General features: G+C 31.5%; 4 protein-coding genes across 5 annotated transcripts in view; 3 read left to right on the top strand and 1 right to left on the bottom strand.

Annotated features, from left to right (window-relative positions):
• The first annotated feature begins 106 nt into the window (after positions 1–106).
• Positions 107–919, top strand: LOC125833618 (uncharacterized). Its single transcript, XM_049512782.1, has one exon. The coding sequence runs from the start codon at positions 357–359 to the stop codon at positions 774–776; it is 420 nt and encodes a 139-aa protein (XP_049368739.1). The 5' UTR covers positions 107–356; the 3' UTR covers positions 777–919.
• A 2,270-nt stretch (positions 920–3,189) lies between these two features.
• LOC125833604 (F-box/kelch-repeat protein SKIP25-like) lies at positions 3,190–5,051 on the top strand. The gene is made up of 2 exons (XM_049512764.1): positions 3,190–3,957; positions 4,650–5,051. Exons 1-2 carry the CDS (start codon positions 3,190–3,192, stop codon positions 5,049–5,051), a joined length of 1,170 nt encoding a protein of 389 aa, XP_049368721.1.
• A 7,830-nt stretch (positions 5,052–12,881) lies between these two features.
• Positions 12,882–17,012, top strand: LOC125833619 (uncharacterized). The gene is made up of 5 exons (XM_049512783.1): positions 12,882–13,020; positions 13,111–13,160; positions 13,376–13,481; positions 13,581–13,639; positions 16,693–17,012. The coding sequence occupies exons 1-5, from the start codon at positions 12,913–12,915 to the stop codon at positions 16,742–16,744; spliced, it is 375 nt and encodes a 124-aa protein (XP_049368740.1). The 5' UTR covers positions 12,882–12,912; the 3' UTR covers positions 16,745–17,012.
• A 264-nt stretch (positions 17,013–17,276) lies between these two features.
• The window catches only part of LOC125833615 (uncharacterized), a 182,522-nt gene continuing 180,976 nt past the window's right edge, over positions 17,277–18,822 (bottom strand). For both annotated transcript variants that reach the window (XM_049512779.1, XM_049512778.1), the window contains exons 3-5: positions 18,357–18,483; positions 18,196–18,268; positions 17,277–17,831 (exon numbers count right to left, since the gene is read on the bottom strand). In XM_049512779.1, coding sequence (XP_049368736.1) covers positions 17,559–17,831; positions 18,196–18,268; positions 18,357–18,483 — 473 coding nt within the window. In that variant the 3' untranslated portion in view covers positions 17,277–17,558. The remainder of the gene's footprint in view (positions 17,832–18,195; positions 18,269–18,356; positions 18,484–18,822) is intronic.

Genomic DNA, 18,822 nt, shown 5'->3' with positions numbered 1-18,822 from the left:
TTTTTAAACAACCTTCCGCTTTAAACGCATTTCTTCTTTCCTGTCTGAAATTGTCCATCCTATTGTTTCTCGTTTGCATCTCCAGGAAAACAGGTTAACCAAAAAAAGGAAAGGAAAAAAAAAGAAAAAAAAAGGAGAGATCTTGATTGCATGATCTCCATTAGAGAAGGAGGAGGAGGTGGAGGAGGAAGAATCTGAATGAGAGAAAAATGACGACAATGAAAGAAAAGTAGAGAACATATTTAGAGTAAAGGAGAGGAAAAGAAAGAAGAGAAGAAAAGAAACAACGGAAAAAGGAAGAAAGACGGATTGATCCTTTTGTAGAGATATAAAAGGAAAAAAATTGAAGAAGGACAATGGAGGAGAGGGTGGGGGATTTGAGGGTTCCTCTGATCTCTTCCTTGTTCTGTCTTTGTGTATTAACTGGTGGTGTCCTCCTTGTTCTCTACCTTTTCGTGCCAGATTACTCTCGGCCGTGGTTTGCTCCTGCAGGATTGATCTTGGTTGGTTCTCCTTACATATTTTGGCTCCTGACTTACATTTACACCTGCTTGAAACACTGCTGTTTTGGCGATAGCAGCATTGATGACAACCGCCAGATTTCAAGGCGGACCTCAAGGGCTCCCACAATGGGGAAACCTGGTGTTGCCAGGACTGATTCCAAGGCAAACTCTGCTACTTCTAATAGCAATAACATCAATGATGGTAAACAAGATGGAGGAGATTCATCATCTATCAACTCCGCAAAGGAAATTGAGATGCCTTTAGCCGTATGAATATTAATCGACATTATGCATGAGCTAAAACATGAAAGAGATATTTGGATTGCAGAGATATTAATAATATGTAATTGAAGGATCATGTCATCATTCAGGAGCTGCTAAGGATGGCGAAGATTGCGCACAAACGGTGAATGTAAGTAGAAATAGCAGAAAAGGATATTTAACTTTGTCTTAGAATTTACAAAAATTGAACAAACCAAAAAAAAAATTGCTCTTCTTGTTTCCTAGGCAGCTGTTCTCTCTTATTTCCTATTATATTTCTTTCCCTCTTTCCTCCCCCCAACTTTTCTCAATTTCTGTTGAAACTTCAATTTCAACTGAATACAGAATGAGATAAATTTTACATATAGTATATACTCATATTTAATTACCTTCTTGTTATCTCAGCTTCCTTTGTTTGGTCAGTCTATGTGGTTAATTAGTATGAAGAATTAGAAATTTTATAGCAAGGCAGTAGTTGCATATCTTTTGAATAATTTGTTATAGATTGGGAGGAAGGGCAGTAGTAGGGAGGAAAACATTTCCCAATTTTCTCTAAGAAAATATGTTTCTTTAAAATGAGGAAAATGATTTTTCTAGTGAAAGTATAGAAAACAAGTTTCACAGGTGGCCCTTCAACACACTTCATCTTCACCTCCACCCCACCCTCGCCTCTCATAGTATTTATTTAGATTATATATAAATATTTTTATGATAATGTTTTTTTACTTGCATACACAAGAAATCCTTGAAAAACATTTTTATTCGTACCGAAGCCCTCTTACTCCTAATGAAGTGTTTGTCCTAACTTCATTGTTTGCATGAGGAGTTAAATACAACTAGGTTAAACATAATAAATAGTCATATCGAATAGTATTTTATCTTTTTCTAAACCATCCTTGATATACTGTAGCTCGGCCCCTGTCTTCAACATGCGGCCCTTATGTTGGGACCTGATTTCTTTTTTTAATCAAATACGTGAATATTGTCTCAATGTCATATCCATATAGAGGAACTTATTAGGCACATTCTAATTTATTAAGATATGAATGTGCCATTTCTATGATGGAAATTAGAAATGGACTTGAGAAAGCCTAGCTGGGGGGAATTGTGACCACCCACAGAATTGAAGCATTTGCCTGCAATTTATGTCGAATCCTGAGAAGTGGCCCTCTGATATCCTTTGGCCCTTTCTTTTTTAGATATTTTTCCATTTCAATTTGTAAGCAATAAATACGTAAAGTTGTGCATTTATTATTGGTATGGACGAACTCCAACCGCCTAATTAACTCTAGTACTTCAAATTATGACTTCAACTGCTACCCAGCTACGATTAGTATACTCTATCCGTTTCTATTTATATGTCACCATTTTAAATTTTACGTGCATTAAAAAATTAAGTAAATTTGCTATTTTACTATTATTTAATTTTTTTTGAACTCGGGTTTTCAAGTAATGACTATGAATTAATTTGTTTTGATTAATTAATTTTACCAATGAACATGAATTATTTACTTAGTTTTTCTATGTTGGTCAAATGTATATTTTCAAGGCTAATAGCTCACAAGGATAAAATAGGAAGAATGTTGTAATTTTATACATTGATTTTATGAAATGACAAGTATTATTGACCAATTATTTATAGTAAGGATAACGTATAAAAAGGAACGGAGAGAGTATAATTCGTTATACATTCAAACCTCTAAACTTTGGGAAGCTTTAGCTTGATTCGTAAAGCTATTGTCATGTGATCAAGAGGTTACGAGTTTAAGTTGTAAAAATAGTCTCTTACAGATATGCAAGATAAGAATGCGTATAATAAATCTTTACATTGACGAATTTTAAATTTCTAGAATATGAGTACATCGTTGAAAAAAATATTTAGTGGAAAATTGATTAATCCTCAAGGTAAATAACTTAACCTTCGACCAAGTACACTATTTAGTGTTTTAGTGTTAGCAAATAATATTATCTCAATTTATATATATATCTAGATTTACGAAGAGATCACATGTTCAAGTGCCCTGATTTTTGCTTTAAATTCTCTCCTTGATCTTTAATTTGTGGTCCTCTCTTCATGTGCATACCAAAAGCTTTAGTGCACCAGATTGAACTTTAAACTTATAAACTTTGATTGTGAATTTTGACTTATGAAAGTTTTAAGTTTTTTATTTTTAAATTTATATATATATATATATATATATCACATAATATACTATAAATTACCGTAACTATCAACTTTAAATTAAATAATAAAAAAAATATGAAAAAATCTGTTCAAAGAAAAACTTGACTGCCTCCCGAAATTTAAAGTATGTGCCGTGTAAACTGGGACGTATATATTCCATCGTCTAGTCCACTGAAAGGCTATATATTATGAACTTAGAAATGGCGAGTAATTTGAAAAAATCGATCTAGTTACATTGCCATGAAAGAAGACACTTTAAAGTCCGTCAAAATTCAACATCACAATGAAGAAAATGAAGAACAAATATTGATTCCGGGCTTGCCAAATCACTTAGCTCATCTTTGTCTTTCCAATCTTCACCCTTCACTACTTTATCGCGTTTGCAAATCATGGCGACGCCTCATTTACACCTCATCTTTTCCTCTATTTTACTGTCTTTATGTTGTATGCTCTCGAAATAGCAGTACTACTGCTATTTCGAGAGCATACAACAACAACAGTACTAGTACTAATACTGTTAGTACTAGTACTGTGGAGTTTTTCTGCTTAGATCCAATTTCATCTAAGTGGACTCCGTTACCAAATCCGCCTACATCAGATCCACCAATTCGCATACTACGCCATCATCCATCTTTTATATCAAGGAGTCTTTCAATTCAATCGTTAACTGTTGCAGAACGAATGATTCTTATTGCTGCTACAACTCATAAATTTCTTCCGGCACTTGAACGGCCGTTGGGATTCGATCCTTTGTGTAATAAATGGTTTTTTGGTCCCAATTTGCCCACGCCGCGGCGATGGTGTGGTTCGAGCGCTGTAAATGGAAATGTGTATGTAGCAAGTGGTATGGGCTCAGCTTATCATGGTGATGTAGCAAGGTCTTTAGAGAAATGGGATGTGAAAGAGAAGGTTGATCAATGGAAGTGGGAGAAATTGAAAGGGTTAAAAGATGGAAGATTTTGTAGAGAATTTGTTGATGCTATTGGATATAAAGGGAAATTATGCATGGTAAATGTTGGATCGATCTCATCTAAAAGCTAATATTTTTTTATTATTATTGAGTTAAGCACGCAAAAATAAAATCCTTTTTTTCCTCTTTTTAATAAGAGTGGCAATACCATTTACAACTTTTAACTAGGAATTTTGTTGAAGGTATTGCACAATTTTGTTGTCACTTATTAACTATTTTGATTGATTGTCAAAGTAATAAGAAGTTTCGCTAAATATATTCAAGAATTATTGTATATATATAAAAAGTATTTTTTCTGTTTTAATTTGTGTCGTTCGACTTTTTTTTTTAGCCTGTTTGAAAAAAAGAATGTCACTTTCTATTACTCAATAGTAACTTTTTAATTTCAATATCAGATCATATGACATATTTGAGATCATATGATTCAACGATATTTTGGTCAATATATGAGTACAATCTTTAGTTTAAAATCTCAAAATTTAAAAGTCTTCCTCATAGTTGTAAACTTCAAGTCAACTTAAGATACATAAATTGAAACGGATGAAGTAACATTTACCTACATATATGTTGTACAATAATTTTCAGCGATTGATGGGTATATTCTATTGACACTACTCCTTAAGTCTATGTGGCTCTGGCGCCATTGGCTTTGATACCATATTGAATCCTATGAATTTAAACTATCGAAGCTGATAAGACTTTTTTATTTACTTAATTATATTTTCAACAGGTAAATATCATGGGGCGTGCAGTAAAACAAGGCACGGTTTACGATGTAACAAAAGATGAGTGGGGAGAGATGCCAAAGGGAATGCTAGAAGGATGGACTGGGCCATCATCATCATCAAATGATGAAAGTGAGATGTACGTAGTGGATGAGACAAAGGGGTCATTGAGCAAATATGTATCAGAAACTGATCAATGGGAAGAGTTAATTGAATCTTGTGATGATTTGAAAGGAGCTGAGCAAATTACTGTTGGAAGAGGACGAGTTTGTGTCATTTGTGGTTGCGGTCGATTGATAGTTGTGGTGGATGTTTCAGTAACGCCAGCTAATGTGATTCGAGTTGTGAGTACTCCGCCAGAGATAGAGGCAATTGCTTTACATATATTGCCAAGAGTTAGTGTTTAAGATTATGTATGTAAATAATAATGTTGATTGATCAAATTATGGAAGATACAAGTTTTGATTTGTTTAACCTTTCTTTGATTTTCCAAAGTTATTTGATATTTGTGTTAACGAAAGCTAAGGTAACATGATGTGATGTGAGCATTATATCAAAGTACTTTAACGTGCTATCTCGTCTTAATTATCATTTATTTTATTAGAAATTTTATACGATCTCATAGTGTTAAAGAACTAATTACATTCTATTCTTATTATTTTTCAAATTACAAAAATCTCTTAAATTTGGTGGAATTCGGATATATCTCAAAATGTTCGCGTCCCGATTTAAAATACATCCCTCAAATATCCCGATCCATCGTGTCTCAGTTTCGAATACATCACTCAATGTCTCAATACATAGCGTACGTTCCGATACATCGCATAAAGTGATATATTTGAGAATATGAGTGAGTAGGGATTTTTGTAATTTTTTCAAATGGTAGAGAATTTTAGAGAATATGATAAAAATGTGTATTTAACTAATTTCCCCTTTTTATTTTAAGATATTGTGTCCAATAAATTCTATTTTAAATATAATTACGTCCCATTATCTTTTAAATTATTTGTATACATGTATTTATTTTTTTATCTTCACTGCATAAATCTTAAACTCTATAAAAATAAAAACAAATTATTTTTTGAATCAACAACTATTGAAGAATTGCCTCAAACACCTCTCACTTTCCTGGTATCCTTTTAATTTGGACACATAGGATATGTTGTACACTATTTAAAAAGTCGCTATTTTTCCTATTGGAAAATGTTCCACGGTTATTTTTACTAATATTTTGATTGAATAGTAAAAAGAAAAAAATAATACAGTAAATGTTTTATTTGGAAAAACTAGAAAGTTTCCAATTATTTTGTTGAAAATCTGTTTTTCTTCATGCATTTTTTCAATGAGCGAATCCGATGAGAAATTAGTGGAAAAATTATGTTCTATAATATTAATTTTTCATTGATTTGCAATGGAAAATTTTTGATTTTTAATAATGGTAGTACTTCCACTCAGGTGATGAAATGAGCTAATAGCCCAGAAATGCTGTGAAAATGGATAAAATATTTCTGCCGTTAAATCATAGACCTCAAATTTGAACTTTAAAATTTGAGAAAACTTTAATAAGAAACATAACGTAAATATAAATTAATCAGATTAATTTGTTTCAAATTTAACAACATATGTAGTAGCTATACCAAAAAGCTAACTTTCTTTAGTGTCCTTTTTCTCCCTTTTTTGGGTACATTTCATTCAAAAAAGACGAAACTCTTGAGTGTTCCCCGCACCTATCAAATCAAAACACATGTTCTAAGAAAAAGTTTTAGGAATTTTATCCCAGTTCTCCATTAAATATCAAATGGTAGATAAAGAATCAAACTGTGTCTCATGATGTTTTAAACTCAATTCTTGTTTTAGAAATTTTATCGCAATTCTCCCTTAAATATCAAATGATAAATAAGATATCGAACAGTCCCACGATGTTTTAAATTCAATTCATGTACTACTTGAATTGAAGAACAATCAAACCTTTGGAGACCTTCTTCTATCCTGATAAGTCAACATTGAAGTGTCAAACACTTTTTTTCTTAAGAGAAAAGCTAATATCCACGCAATGATGACTAGATACTTTTGACACAATGTACAAATTTATGTGTAAAAATTTATTAAAATAGATAATAAATATAAATTCATAATAAATTTAATATTACAAATTTTAAATATTAAACTCATAAAATTTAAATTTTGAATCCATTTTATTTTCAAAAGATATTAATAGACAAAAAGTATAGTAGTTAGAACAGTACGAAATATTTTTAATAAGAAAAAGGTGGAGTTTGTTATAAATTTTTAGCACATGAGGAAAAATTATTACATACATATTGTTCTCTTTTCATGGTAAAGCATTACTCAAACACTCAACAAACTTTAACCTCATGCGCAGAAAGTTTGTCACCTATAGCTCTCTAGTTAGCTTTAATTTGCACCAAGATATATATATAATTATACATTATAATATAAAAAATTGTAAAAAAGTACTCTCTTGAAGATAATTACTTTACAAAAGATGTGACTCTATTAATTGGACCACCTAAAAGTAACATATGTCATCATTCACATTTAAAAAAGAAAAGAAAAGACAAAGCACCTAATATAGAGAGAGAGACAAATTTAGGAATATTTAAGGAATTAATTAATGACATATATATATATACCAAACTACCATCGTTATAAAAGCACATAATCACAATTAGGAATTCAAAGTATTGTTGTGTTTTTATCTATTTGAGTCTTTTGAATTTTGATCTAATAATATGACACAAACCTGCATAAAGTGCAACATATATAAACCTTATCTATTACATGACCTTTGCTTTTGTCGATACCACTTAATTGACGATATATAATCGACATAAAAAATTTCTACTATATATTAGGGTGTGTTTTATGGCCGTTATGAAAAATATGTAACTTTTTACTTGTTTTTTTAGTATTTAATAAGTAAATAAAAAATTATTATCTTAATAATATTTATATATAATTTAGATAGACAATATCTAGATAAAGGTGAAGTGTACACAAGGGGTACGTAGGGCTAGGTGAGAATGGGGGCGGAGAGGGGTGAGCAAGGGGGTTGTGGGTGGTTCAAGCAAAGGCGGTAGACTGAATCCAAGTTTTGAAGAAAGAGGGTTTTTTTATTTTTTCATCTTTTCTAAATTGCGCACTCAAGAAATCGAGAGTGGGTGGAGTGCTGTTGAAGCGAGAAGAAAACAATCCACATGCAATATCACTAGTGTAACTTGCGTTAAATACACTCTTCATAGTTCATACTAAGCACATCCTTAAGTTTTTCAATTTACTAATCCTAATTTTTGTGAATTATATATATACATACAATTAATCTTTTATAATAGTATTTTAATTATTATATTATCGGTATATGAAAGTTAAATTCTTAAAGATAAAAGATCAAATTAAATCCAAAATTTATATAGAGGTCCAAGTTTATTTACTTCCATCACTAGACCAATATAATAGGGCCTAGCTGATATTATTTCCTTAACACAAGAGGCCTAGCTAACATCTAACCACATAGACAGTGAAAGGGTCCCTAATTAAGCTAGATCACCATCAGGGTGGAGCTAGGTCTGGGCCGAATCTTGTACGATAAAAAATTACACTATTCATATATAATAAAAGTTTTATTATGTGATTAGGAAGTCATGACTTTGAAATGTAAAAACAACACCCTTACAAAAAGAGTAGGATAAGGTTGCGTACACTAAACCCTTATAGTCCTCTCTTTTCCTGAAACACTTCATACATAACGAAAGCTTAATGCACCGAGCTATCCATTCATATAGAAATATTGTGCATATTTTAGTCTAATGCGTTTTGACAAGTATACATGCAGATATATATAAAGCAAACTTAACTAAATGCTTTTAACACATGCAAACTGAAAAAAATAAAAAATTGTGTTCATCATAGAGAACGAGCCGATTAAGAAACTAGGAAAAATAAAAAATAAATATAAAGCAACAAAAATTTATTATTATCTTTGTCTACTTTTAATTGTCATAGTTTTCTTTTTTAGAGTAAATTGATCATAACTTTGATTAACATTGTACGATGTATTTTTTTCATTATATTAATATGCAAAAAAATGAAATTTATACTACTTTTTGTATAGTTTTTGAATATCTAAATTTTTTATTAAATATTAATTAAGTCTAATTTAACTTTAAAAATTAATCAAAATTACTTTTGAAAAACACAACCTAATAATTAAAAGTGGTTGAAGGTAATACTACCTAATAAATGCCAAGAAGATCACTGACATTGACAATGCGACAAAAAAGTAGATGAAAAGCCAAAACCTTATTCCTTTATGAAACTATTTTAAGGCAAACTTTTCCAAATATCAACTACTCCATCATAATATTTAAATTATTTATTCTCCTTCATTAACCACTCTCACATTTTATAATTATTAATTAATAGTAATACCTTGTTAAAGTTATCAATTTTGAATTCCATCCAACCTTTTTATCTTAGTCTTTTATTAATTATTATATTTTATTAATATAAATGTAAAACAATAAAAAGGTCAACGAAGCCACATTGCAAATGCATCCCTTTGTTGGAAATTTTATCAATAATTGAAATGATTTAAAATCAGTCTTTAATTTTTTTCTAGAAACTTTATCAATAACTTAAATTAGTCTTTGTACACATAAATGCAGACAGTAAAAGTTACTGCATCAACATGAAAATTTTAGCAATTAAAATGATTTAATAACAAACTACAGTAGTTTTATTTATATTTTGTTCTAGAAAAGTAGACTCGCTAGTTGACATGACCCAATTGGAAGACTTTCTGTCCACACCAATTATACTCTCAGTAACATTAATATATTTGTCATGGACAAGCTTTTGCTTAAATGATCGAGTTAAATTGAATTTGAATTGATAAGTGGACGGAGAGATCATATTAATCCACATGATAATGAGCTGAAATGTATCGGTTAATATGGGTGTAATCCATATCTCAATTAATTCCTGCTTCCCTTGCTCATTACTCTCTCCGTCTCATATTAATTGTCCACTGAATATGAGACGGATGAATTATTTTTATGGTGGATGAGGAATATATATGATGTAGCAGACAAAAGTTGTATGAGACTTTTCTTAGAATTTGCCAAGTGGATTATTGGGTCCCATTTTCAAAAAAAGGGGCCAAATCCATTTCTCTCTCTTCCTTCTTAGCTTTTTCTCTTTTATTCAAATCTTGAATTTTTCAACATTTCTTCTTTTTTTTTTTCCTTTTTTTAAAAATAATTTTATTTAAAAAAAATATAAAATTTAGCCTAATTCATCGTACTTTTAACATTTGATATTATTTTTCTTTCATGTATTGATTATTTACATTACTAAAAATAATTATTAAAAATTAATTGTCAATTAACAAATTAATCTATAATTTTATTTTTATTTTCATTTCACTAGTAATTAATTATTCTTAAAAATATAAATAAAAATTGTAAAATTGTAAAATTGCAAAAACAATTTTTAAGGAGTAAATTAATTTCTTAAAGAATCCGTAAAAGAAAAAATAAATAACTAATACGAAAAACGTAAGGGATATAAATTATTAATTTTTTCTCTTCTCAATAATTTCATATATACTTAAATTCATCAAATATTCACAAGGAAATATAATGGAAAGAGCATCAATAATCTTGACAAATATTTACATAAGTTTTTGTACTATTTTAATGTAACCCAAAATCAAAAAATTTCCATAAACACTTAAATATACACATACTCTTCCGTCAATTTATATGATATCTTTTTATTCTTGAAATCAAGCAATGTAAATTTAATTAATATTTTAAAATATATTTTTATTTTTTATATCAACATAAGAACTACAACTTATAATGTTTGTTCATAAATAATCCTTCCCACTAAGTTGCAATTCAACCAAAAATACTATAAGTTGCAATTCTTATTATGTTAGCATATGAAAAAAAAAACATTTTATAATTTGAATTTCGAGAGAAAAATAATCGAATAAATTGACGGAGAGAGTAAAATGGAAAAAAAAGAATTGATTAACGTAATTTAAATAACTATTTATGTTTATCCTAAAACTAAAACAATTAACTTTTTATGAGGTTAAGTGCACGCATCTTAGTTTAACTTTTTTAAGTACGTAATTATTTGACTTCAAATTTAAATTAGTATCAATATATTTATCTCTATTTCATTTTTGACAAACGAATATTATGAACTATAAAAAAGGTAAGGAAAATAAATATTAATTTTAAGAAATAATGAAATGCTAATTATAATATATTACTATTTTATTTTTTTTGCTTTAATCTTGTTATTGTATTATTTTAAATTTATGTAATGAAATATATTTAAATTAAAAAATAATAATATAAAGTACTTCATATCAAAGAGAGGGGTAAATACAAGGTGGGGTGAAGGAGTGAGAAGAGAAAGGGAGAGGTTGAAAAGACATGGAACCTACAATATTACTTTTTCTTTATTAAAAAGATATTCCTTCCGTTTCACAAAAAATGACCTAGTTTGACTTGACACGAAATTTAAGAAAATAAATAAGTTTTTTGAATCTTGTGGTCCTAAATTAAAGTTATGTCCAATGTACAAAATTATCCTTTAATCTTGTAGTCTTAAACATGTTACGTGAAAAATTGAAAGTAAAATGTTGCCGAAAAAATAAAGAGGTCATTGTTTTTGAAACAGATTAAAAAGAAAAGGAGATCATTTTTTTTTAAACGGAGGAAGTACTGTTACATGGTATACCTCATCCATCATAAAAATGATGTAGATATTTTGACAGTTGTCCTCAACTTGGATTTTTTTTTTAATAAAAAAAAAATCCTTTAACAGACTAATGGACTATTTAAACGTTGGTTATTCATCCCTTTTAACTTCCGGCCCAAGTACTTTTCAGCATCTAGCCCAATAGAATAATCATAAATGGGCTTGTGTTCACTACATGCTACCATTTTGCCAACCAAATCCATTTGCAACATATATTTTGAGAAAATTACCTAAATACACCATTTATTTGAGAGTAAATTTTAGGTTTAGCAAACATAAAAATCATATTTGTATGTTATAACTATAGTTTGTATAATTGCGCTTCATAACAAACTTTATGTTTGCTATGACTATTAATCTGTATATTTCGATATACATATATATATATAAAATATGTATTTGGGTCTATTTGTATATTTTGGTATACAAATGGGTCCTGCATTTGTATATTTCGGTATACACATGGATTTTGCATTTGTATATTTCGGTATACAAATGGGTCCTGCATTTGTATATTTCGGTCTATTTATATATTTTGATATACAAATGGGTCCTGCATTTGTATATTTTGGTATACAAATGGATTTTGCATTTGTATATTTCGGTATACAAATGGGTCCTGCATTTGTATATTTCGGTATATAAATGGGTTGACAAAAAACATGGAATGTTTGCCGCGAATTACAAATAAAAGAAACTATGACTATAACATTTAATTTGAATTAATAGTTTGCTATTTCATACAATTTTCCCTTTATTTTACCATATTCTCTAAAAAATTCTATCATTCGAAAAAATTACAAAAATCTCTACTCTCTTCTATTCTCGGATACATTACTTTATGCGATGTATTGGTTGGATACATCACTTTACGCGATGCATTGAAATGTACACGATGTATCGGGACATTGAGTGATGTATCTGAAATGACGCGATGTATCGAGACAAGTTGAGGGATGTATTCGAAACCGAGACGCAATGTATTGGGATGTTCCAAAATCGGGGCACGATGTATCAGGACATTTTGAGATGTATTCGAATTTCACCAAATTTAAGGGATTTTTGTAATTTGAAAAGAATTGGTATATGATGTAATTAACTCTTAACATTATAAGATTTATGTAAAATTCCCTTTTATTGGTTTAACAACAACCGGGGCAAGTTACATGTTTTTAATTGATCGTCAAAATAATTATATTTGTTCGTCATGTATACTATTGACATTATAATTAACTAATAAAAATGTCCCGACTTGACCCATAAAAAAAACCAAACAATTTGGACCGGTGGCGTTAGTTGCCTCCTTGGTCTTCCATGGTTGAGTCAGAAAATTCCAATTCTTTTGGAGGGATAAAATGACATTACTCAAGAGTATGTGGGTCAATTTGATATTTATCAACAAATAATCAATCTTGGATTTCTAAGCTCATAGTGGAACTGGAACAAGCTGTTATTAATCAAATCATTGCTATGGCTTCCATACACAATAGCCAAAAAATTGTACTTTTCGTAATTTTTTCTCTACTTTTTCTGTCTTCTTCTCCAACAGTACTTGCTAAGTCTCGTCGCCCAATCTCTGTAAGTCTTTTTTATGAATGTTTTTCTTGTTGTTGATGTTGCTTTCATCTTTTATTCTGATCTTTTCTGATTGTTGTCGAATACAAACAGGATGAAGAGATCAGAGAAAAGAAACTCCAATGTTATGCAGATATTGAGAGGTACTTTCAAGTTTAATTACATGTTGCGAATTGGGTTTTAATGGACCCAGTAAAAGATTCCTTTTTTTCTCTACAATTTTTGTTTTGAGAGAGTAGTAGTAACCCACAGATCTATGAATTTTGTGTTCTGGGTTTTAATACCCAAACAAATCAATAGGCTTGGAATTTTTCTTTTTGGCTAATTTTTGTGTATTTTTTTTGTCTTGGAAAAAAAGTGGATTATGGGGTCAGAAGTGCATTGCTACAGCAGTAGACAAGGAGAATTGTGCTCTACAATGCTTGTCACCAGTTTGTTATGAGCGCGTTTATCAAAGTGATCCTGTAAGAAAAACATATATTTGAATGTTTCTCCTGGCATGTTGAGATGTTTATCTTTATGTTCATGATGCTGAGTATATGTATTGGTGTGTTTTGAATTAGTTGGAGGAAGGGGAAAAAGATACCGTAAGGAGTCAAGAATACAAGTACTGCATGCACAAGTAAGAAGCCTATAACTTTTGTATTGTATGAAATATACGGTTGCTATTGTCTTTGTTAATTTGATGATTTAATCTGAGAGGTATGAGTTGTTAGAGAAAGTAGAACTCCTTGATATTTTGCGTATGAAACTCATTCCTATTATGTATGTTGTTACCTTGTGCCATCTATCTCCCTTTTTTGGTTGTCATATTTGGTGATGGAATTGGAATCTGCAGTGCTGTCAAAACTCAAAAGTAACTTTATATGCTTTCCGAGGAGGATATAATCACAACTAGGACTTCTATTTACATATCAAAATCTATGTGGTCACCACGAGTTTTGACTTTTCAGTATTGCTGCCACTACAAATGGCAGAAATTGTTCGATGAGACTGGTTAAGAGTTGGCAATGAGGCTTATTTCTATTTCGTACTTTCTTTTCCAAGTTCACTGTTATTTGGTTCAGCTGCAACTTCATTTTGTCCGGCATAAGGAAATTAGGATCAACTCTTGTTTGCAGTTATTATTTCTGGTAGTGTTAGGTTGTAATTAGTGTGATCCAACAGTTCTAAGTGCATTATGATCAACAAAATGAAGGATTAGCTTGAGAGGTCTGGTAGTTGTACTAATGAAGGATTCTCTGTTACCAATTCTGAAATTAGTGAGCTCATCTGTATGAATATTGTTCATTTTTCTCTGATGATAAGCAATATAAGTAACAAAATGAACTAAACAGAATCTTCCAACAGAGTAAGAATGCTTAAAGCTGTGTGACATTTCTTCAGGCCTTTCAATGGGTTTTGTCTAAGACTTAAACTAATATGGCTTCTGATGCGCAGACTCGGATTTATAAATTCCTTAGTGGTGGTATATACATTCAAGATATTTTTTAGTTTTCCATAGCCTCGTAGTTGCTAGTGAGTCCTGCAGTGTATGGGGTCCATCATATTACTTGACCTTTTTTTAAAGTCCATTTTGCACTTGGGCTTCCTGATGGAATCTCTAATGTGCTTCTGTGGACCAATGTAAACTAGGGTGTAAAAAAACTGAGAATAGTGTTATTCTCATGTTGTTTTAGTGTTGCTACATAACGTTTCAGAGAGGCATTAAAGGTCACTTTGGGCAAGTAGGTTAAGTTACAAAGCTATTTCAAAAAAAAAAGTAGGTTAAGTTACAAATGGTTTCTATTGGTAGGATGGGTTAAATGGGATAAGGACAAATTTGTGGAGAATGATAGACAGTCGTCTTCAGTGTTTTCATGAAGCATGTTCCTGATGCTTGCTTGGCTTGTAGCATATAAGCATTATAGTTAGTATATTCTTTAAAAGATAATCTTTATCTTGAATTTGAAGGTGAATGTTGAAATTTGTATACTCAATAGCTTTACAATTAGTATAGTCAGAGCATTAACTTAACCTAGACAGCGAAGCAAAGGCTAACAGTAGTATGAATTGCACGTTGTATTGATCCAGCGAAAAGACATTTCCATGACCAAGTTATAGTTAATCATTTATCTTCTTCAACTTGTTAACAAACACATATAGAAGTATAAAGTAAGATGAGCTCCTCAGGTTTGAGAAGATAATTTTGTTAAAAAACAACTGTTTTGACCTAGGAAATCGCACTAGAGATTCCTACAAATTTGTTGAATGGGATTCAGATTCTCTTTTTCTGATGAATGCTCTGGTTCTTTTAGATAATCCATGCAGAACGTGGATTACTTTAGTTCATCAAGTTTATCTTCAGGGAAAAGTGGGTGAGGAGGGGGTCTCCTGTTATTGATCCTAGAAGTACTATCACATTCTGTGGTGACAGCTTGAAAAATCATGAATTTCAGAGTGAGAACCAGAACAACTATTAACGCCTCAATTCTAAACTAGTTGGGGCCGGTTATATGAATCCTCACTATCCATGTCGCTCCATTTAGATCTGTCTCAGTCAAATATTTACTAATTTAAGTTTTGAAGTTCTCTGTATCTTGTATTTGTGTGCAAATCTCAAACTCCTAGCTGAGCATTGGACCTAACGTAAGCGTACAACATGATAGTCTTGATCAATTAATCCCTACTAGTCAATATCGCCTATATAGATTATTTTTCCATTGTGCTCTACTTTCTGTTAAATCTGCATGGATTCCAACTTCCAAGAGATTGCATTTGTATCACTACAATATTGTTTTCTTGTGATTTTAGGTTTACCTTGTCCCTATTTTCTTTTTAGAAAGTACCTTGTCCCTATTTAACATCTGCAATTACTATGGTTTCATAAATATGGACTGGAGTATCTAAGATCTGCGTAGCACGACCTAACCATCTCAAAACTTCTCTCATTTTATCCTCTAGCCTGTATATGTGCGAAGTATGCTACTTGCACTTTTTGCGAAGTATGGTTTTCTGGTCTTGCCTAATAGTAGAATAAGAAAACGAAAAAGAAAATAAACAAAAAAGAAACAAATGAAGTGCATTCTATAAAATGTTGATGCTATGATCAATAAGTCTTTTATGTGAAGTTGATCTCATATCCTAGTTAAATTAATGCATAGCTTCCAAACTTGCCAAATCTTTACATCCCTTTCAAAATATTGCAATCAGTTCACTACACCTTGATATATACTTCCCACCTAATTACAAGCTACAAGCCTACAACAGTCTTAATAGGCCTGGTTGACATTTCTCTCTCAAAGTACTGTCAGTTGGAAGGCTTAAAGTTTGTGCGGATGGTACTAATACCAGGCGCTTTTACAGAGTGCCAACTCGTGTCTGAACTGGTAACAAGCAGTGAAGCAGATGAAACTTGTCGCTGAAAATAATTTTCTTTAAACCTTTTTTCTTCTACTGTCTACCCCTCCTCTTGTTTATATTCTGTTGAAATAAAAACTAGAACATATGATGTCTGATACCGGATAATGTTTTTATACACAGAATGGCAAATAGTATTCACGCGAGTCTTACTTTCTGCAACCTTTCTCATTGAATTAACTTCAAAGCAAATCAAATGAGCTCCTTTCACCTTTGTTTACCCTTTGGGATGCAATCTGAATCTCTAGTTTCTACTTATTCCTTCTCTTTTGGCAGGCACTCCCTTGGGGAGAGCTTGGATGATATTAAAGGTTCCTTCGAGTGGTAAATGGCAAATCTGCCAGCATGGCTTGTGAATTCCTGCGTCTCTTCCCATTAACAACTTCCTGTTGTATGTATGATGTTTGTCGTGTGGATGTTCATTGATTATGCTAATCTGTAACAACGTACTCCTTTCAGAGATTTATGGTTTTCGTATCCATTTCTTTCCCTTCGGATGTTTGGGAACAATAAATTCTCTCTCTTCGTGACACTGTGAGGGTAATACTTGTACAAATTTACTTCAATTCAACCAATTATAGCATGTTGTTACTCCATTTTTCATGTTACTATATCAAGTTTGCGATGAAGAGGTGCATGCTGTAAGTCAAACCTACTATGTCAATGCACATACTTGAACTCTTCAAATAATGCAGAAAAGTGGTAAAAAAAAACAATTTTTCAGCCATTGGAGCAAATAATCTTGCTCTGGGGAGCTCAAATTTTTTTTTGTCTATTTGTAGAGTCAAGATCAACTGAACATTACACCAGTTTAGGCTGAAAATTGATCATTCGTAAGAGATAATGGTCAAAAAACACACTTGAAGTATTATTTTTTTGCGAGTTTTATATTTGAACTATCAGGTATTATGTTTCCTAGTGGTAAGAAAGCTACTCATCACCAATTGTGCAAAACACAATATGAAAGCTGTGAGCTGCCCAACCAAAACATGAGCTCGCATATTACACTACTACTAGGATTTACATAAGCAAAAATCACAAGAGATGAGATGCTCAAAGATCAACTTGCAAGCGTAGCAGATGTCTGTTATCTTATACACATAATACATAAGGAGAAACTTGGTTCTGTAAGAAAACAAATTTCAAATTGCCTTAGCCTCAGCTGCTTTCTGAAACATGACAATTGCAAGGGTAACTAAAGAGGCATAAACAGCATTTGGTATTTTTTGCACTACTTTCCCAACACCAGGGACTCCTTCTGTTGTCCTCTTTGTTAACAGAGCAACTGTTGGTGCTACTGCTAAAGTAATAATCAGTCCCTGACTCACAATGATGAAGGTATCCTTTGTTAATCTTTTCACAAATTTGACAAATTCTTCATGATCTAGTTCACCATCAAGATTCATATCACATTCCTGTGCCAAGGAAAAACAAGAAGATAAATAATACTGTGATAAAAAGGAAACAATCCCCCTAATACCATAATATGGCATGATTAAAGTTGCTAGCTATGTTGCTCGGACTTTCCAAAATTGATGCCACACCCCTGTCGAATCTTTCAAAAACACCTTACTTTGGAGGACCCGACACACCTAATGGCATTTTTGAAGAGTCTGAACAACAGAGAAGGAATGCAAGATGCATTGTTGGGTTTATTACTATCAGAGGCAGAGCCAAAATTTGAAGTTTATGGAAATATTCAGAACTTACCACCGAATTCATAGCTCGTTTTAGTTAGTGAGTTTAAGCAAAAGCTACTAAATTCGTCTGAATCTGTACCTGCATCAAGGCTCTAACTTCTTCTTTAGAAGGAGGATCAAAGTGAGGACCAGGCAAATGCTTGTTGATATCACTGCAACAACACAAGACATTAGATGTAGTGAACTCAAAAGATTAGCCTGAAAAAGTTATTATTAAAAGAAAAAAAAACAGTGAGTTACTTGTAGACAAGTAGAACAGCAATGTAAAGGTCTTCAAACTTGAGATAAGCTTTTCCTGTTTCATCTTTGAAACGATCAAACACCTTGTCTGTTATCTTCCGCATCTGTCTTTCTCTCCATTGCTTGCCTGCAACAAATAGTCAACAACAACAACACACGCGGTGAAATTCCACAAGTAGGGTCTGAAGAGGGTAGTGTGTACATAAACCATACCCCTTACCCCGTGGAGGCAGAGATACTGTTTTCGATAAACCGTTGGCTCAAGTATTGCATACCAGAGCGGTTTGACAAAGAACAAACCGATGTAACCAAACAAGCAGAAAATTAAAATATAAATCGTAATATCAACTTCATCCAGTGTAACCAAGATCGATTGTGACTACAAATTTGAGCTAGAATAGATCACAAACAAGATGCAAGCTACATGATTTGTGAATTAAAGAAGCATAATCATATAAATTAATTA

This window comes from Solanum verrucosum, unplaced genomic scaffold (genome assembly GCF_900185275.1).
Source record: "Solanum verrucosum unplaced genomic scaffold, falcon-dt-bn FXZP01000307.1, whole genome shotgun sequence".
NCBI classification, from domain to species: Eukaryota; Viridiplantae; Streptophyta; class Magnoliopsida; order Solanales; family Solanaceae; genus Solanum; species Solanum verrucosum.
Note: the sequence above shows the minus strand (reverse complement) of the source record. Positions and strands in the feature narration are given on the sequence as shown.

What these genes read in the sequence shown, in the direction of transcription:
- LOC125833618 (XM_049512782.1), top strand. Translation starts at nt 357, where the DNA reads ATGGAGGAGAGGGTGGGGGATTTGAGGGTTCCTCTGATCTCTTCCTTG.
- LOC125833604 (XM_049512764.1), top strand. Translation starts at nt 3,190, where the DNA reads ATGAAAGAAGACACTTTAAAGTCCGTCAAAATTCAACATCACAATGAA. An exon ending in ATAAAGGGAAATTATGCATG is followed by an intron (nt 3,958 to 4,649) that starts GTAAATGTTGGA and finishes TATTTTCAACAG; the next exon opens with GTAAATATCATGGGGCGTGC.
- LOC125833619 (XM_049512783.1), top strand. Translation starts at nt 12,913, where the DNA reads ATGGCTTCCATACACAATAGCCAAAAAATTGTACTTTTCGTAATTTTT. An exon ending in AGTCTCGTCGCCCAATCTCT is followed by an intron (nt 13,021 to 13,110) that starts GTAAGTCTTTTT and finishes GAATACAAACAG; the next exon opens with GATGAAGAGATCAGAGAAAA. An exon ending in GCGTTTATCAAAGTGATCCT is followed by an intron (nt 13,482 to 13,580) that starts GTAAGAAAAACA and finishes GTTTTGAATTAG; the next exon opens with TTGGAGGAAGGGGAAAAAGA.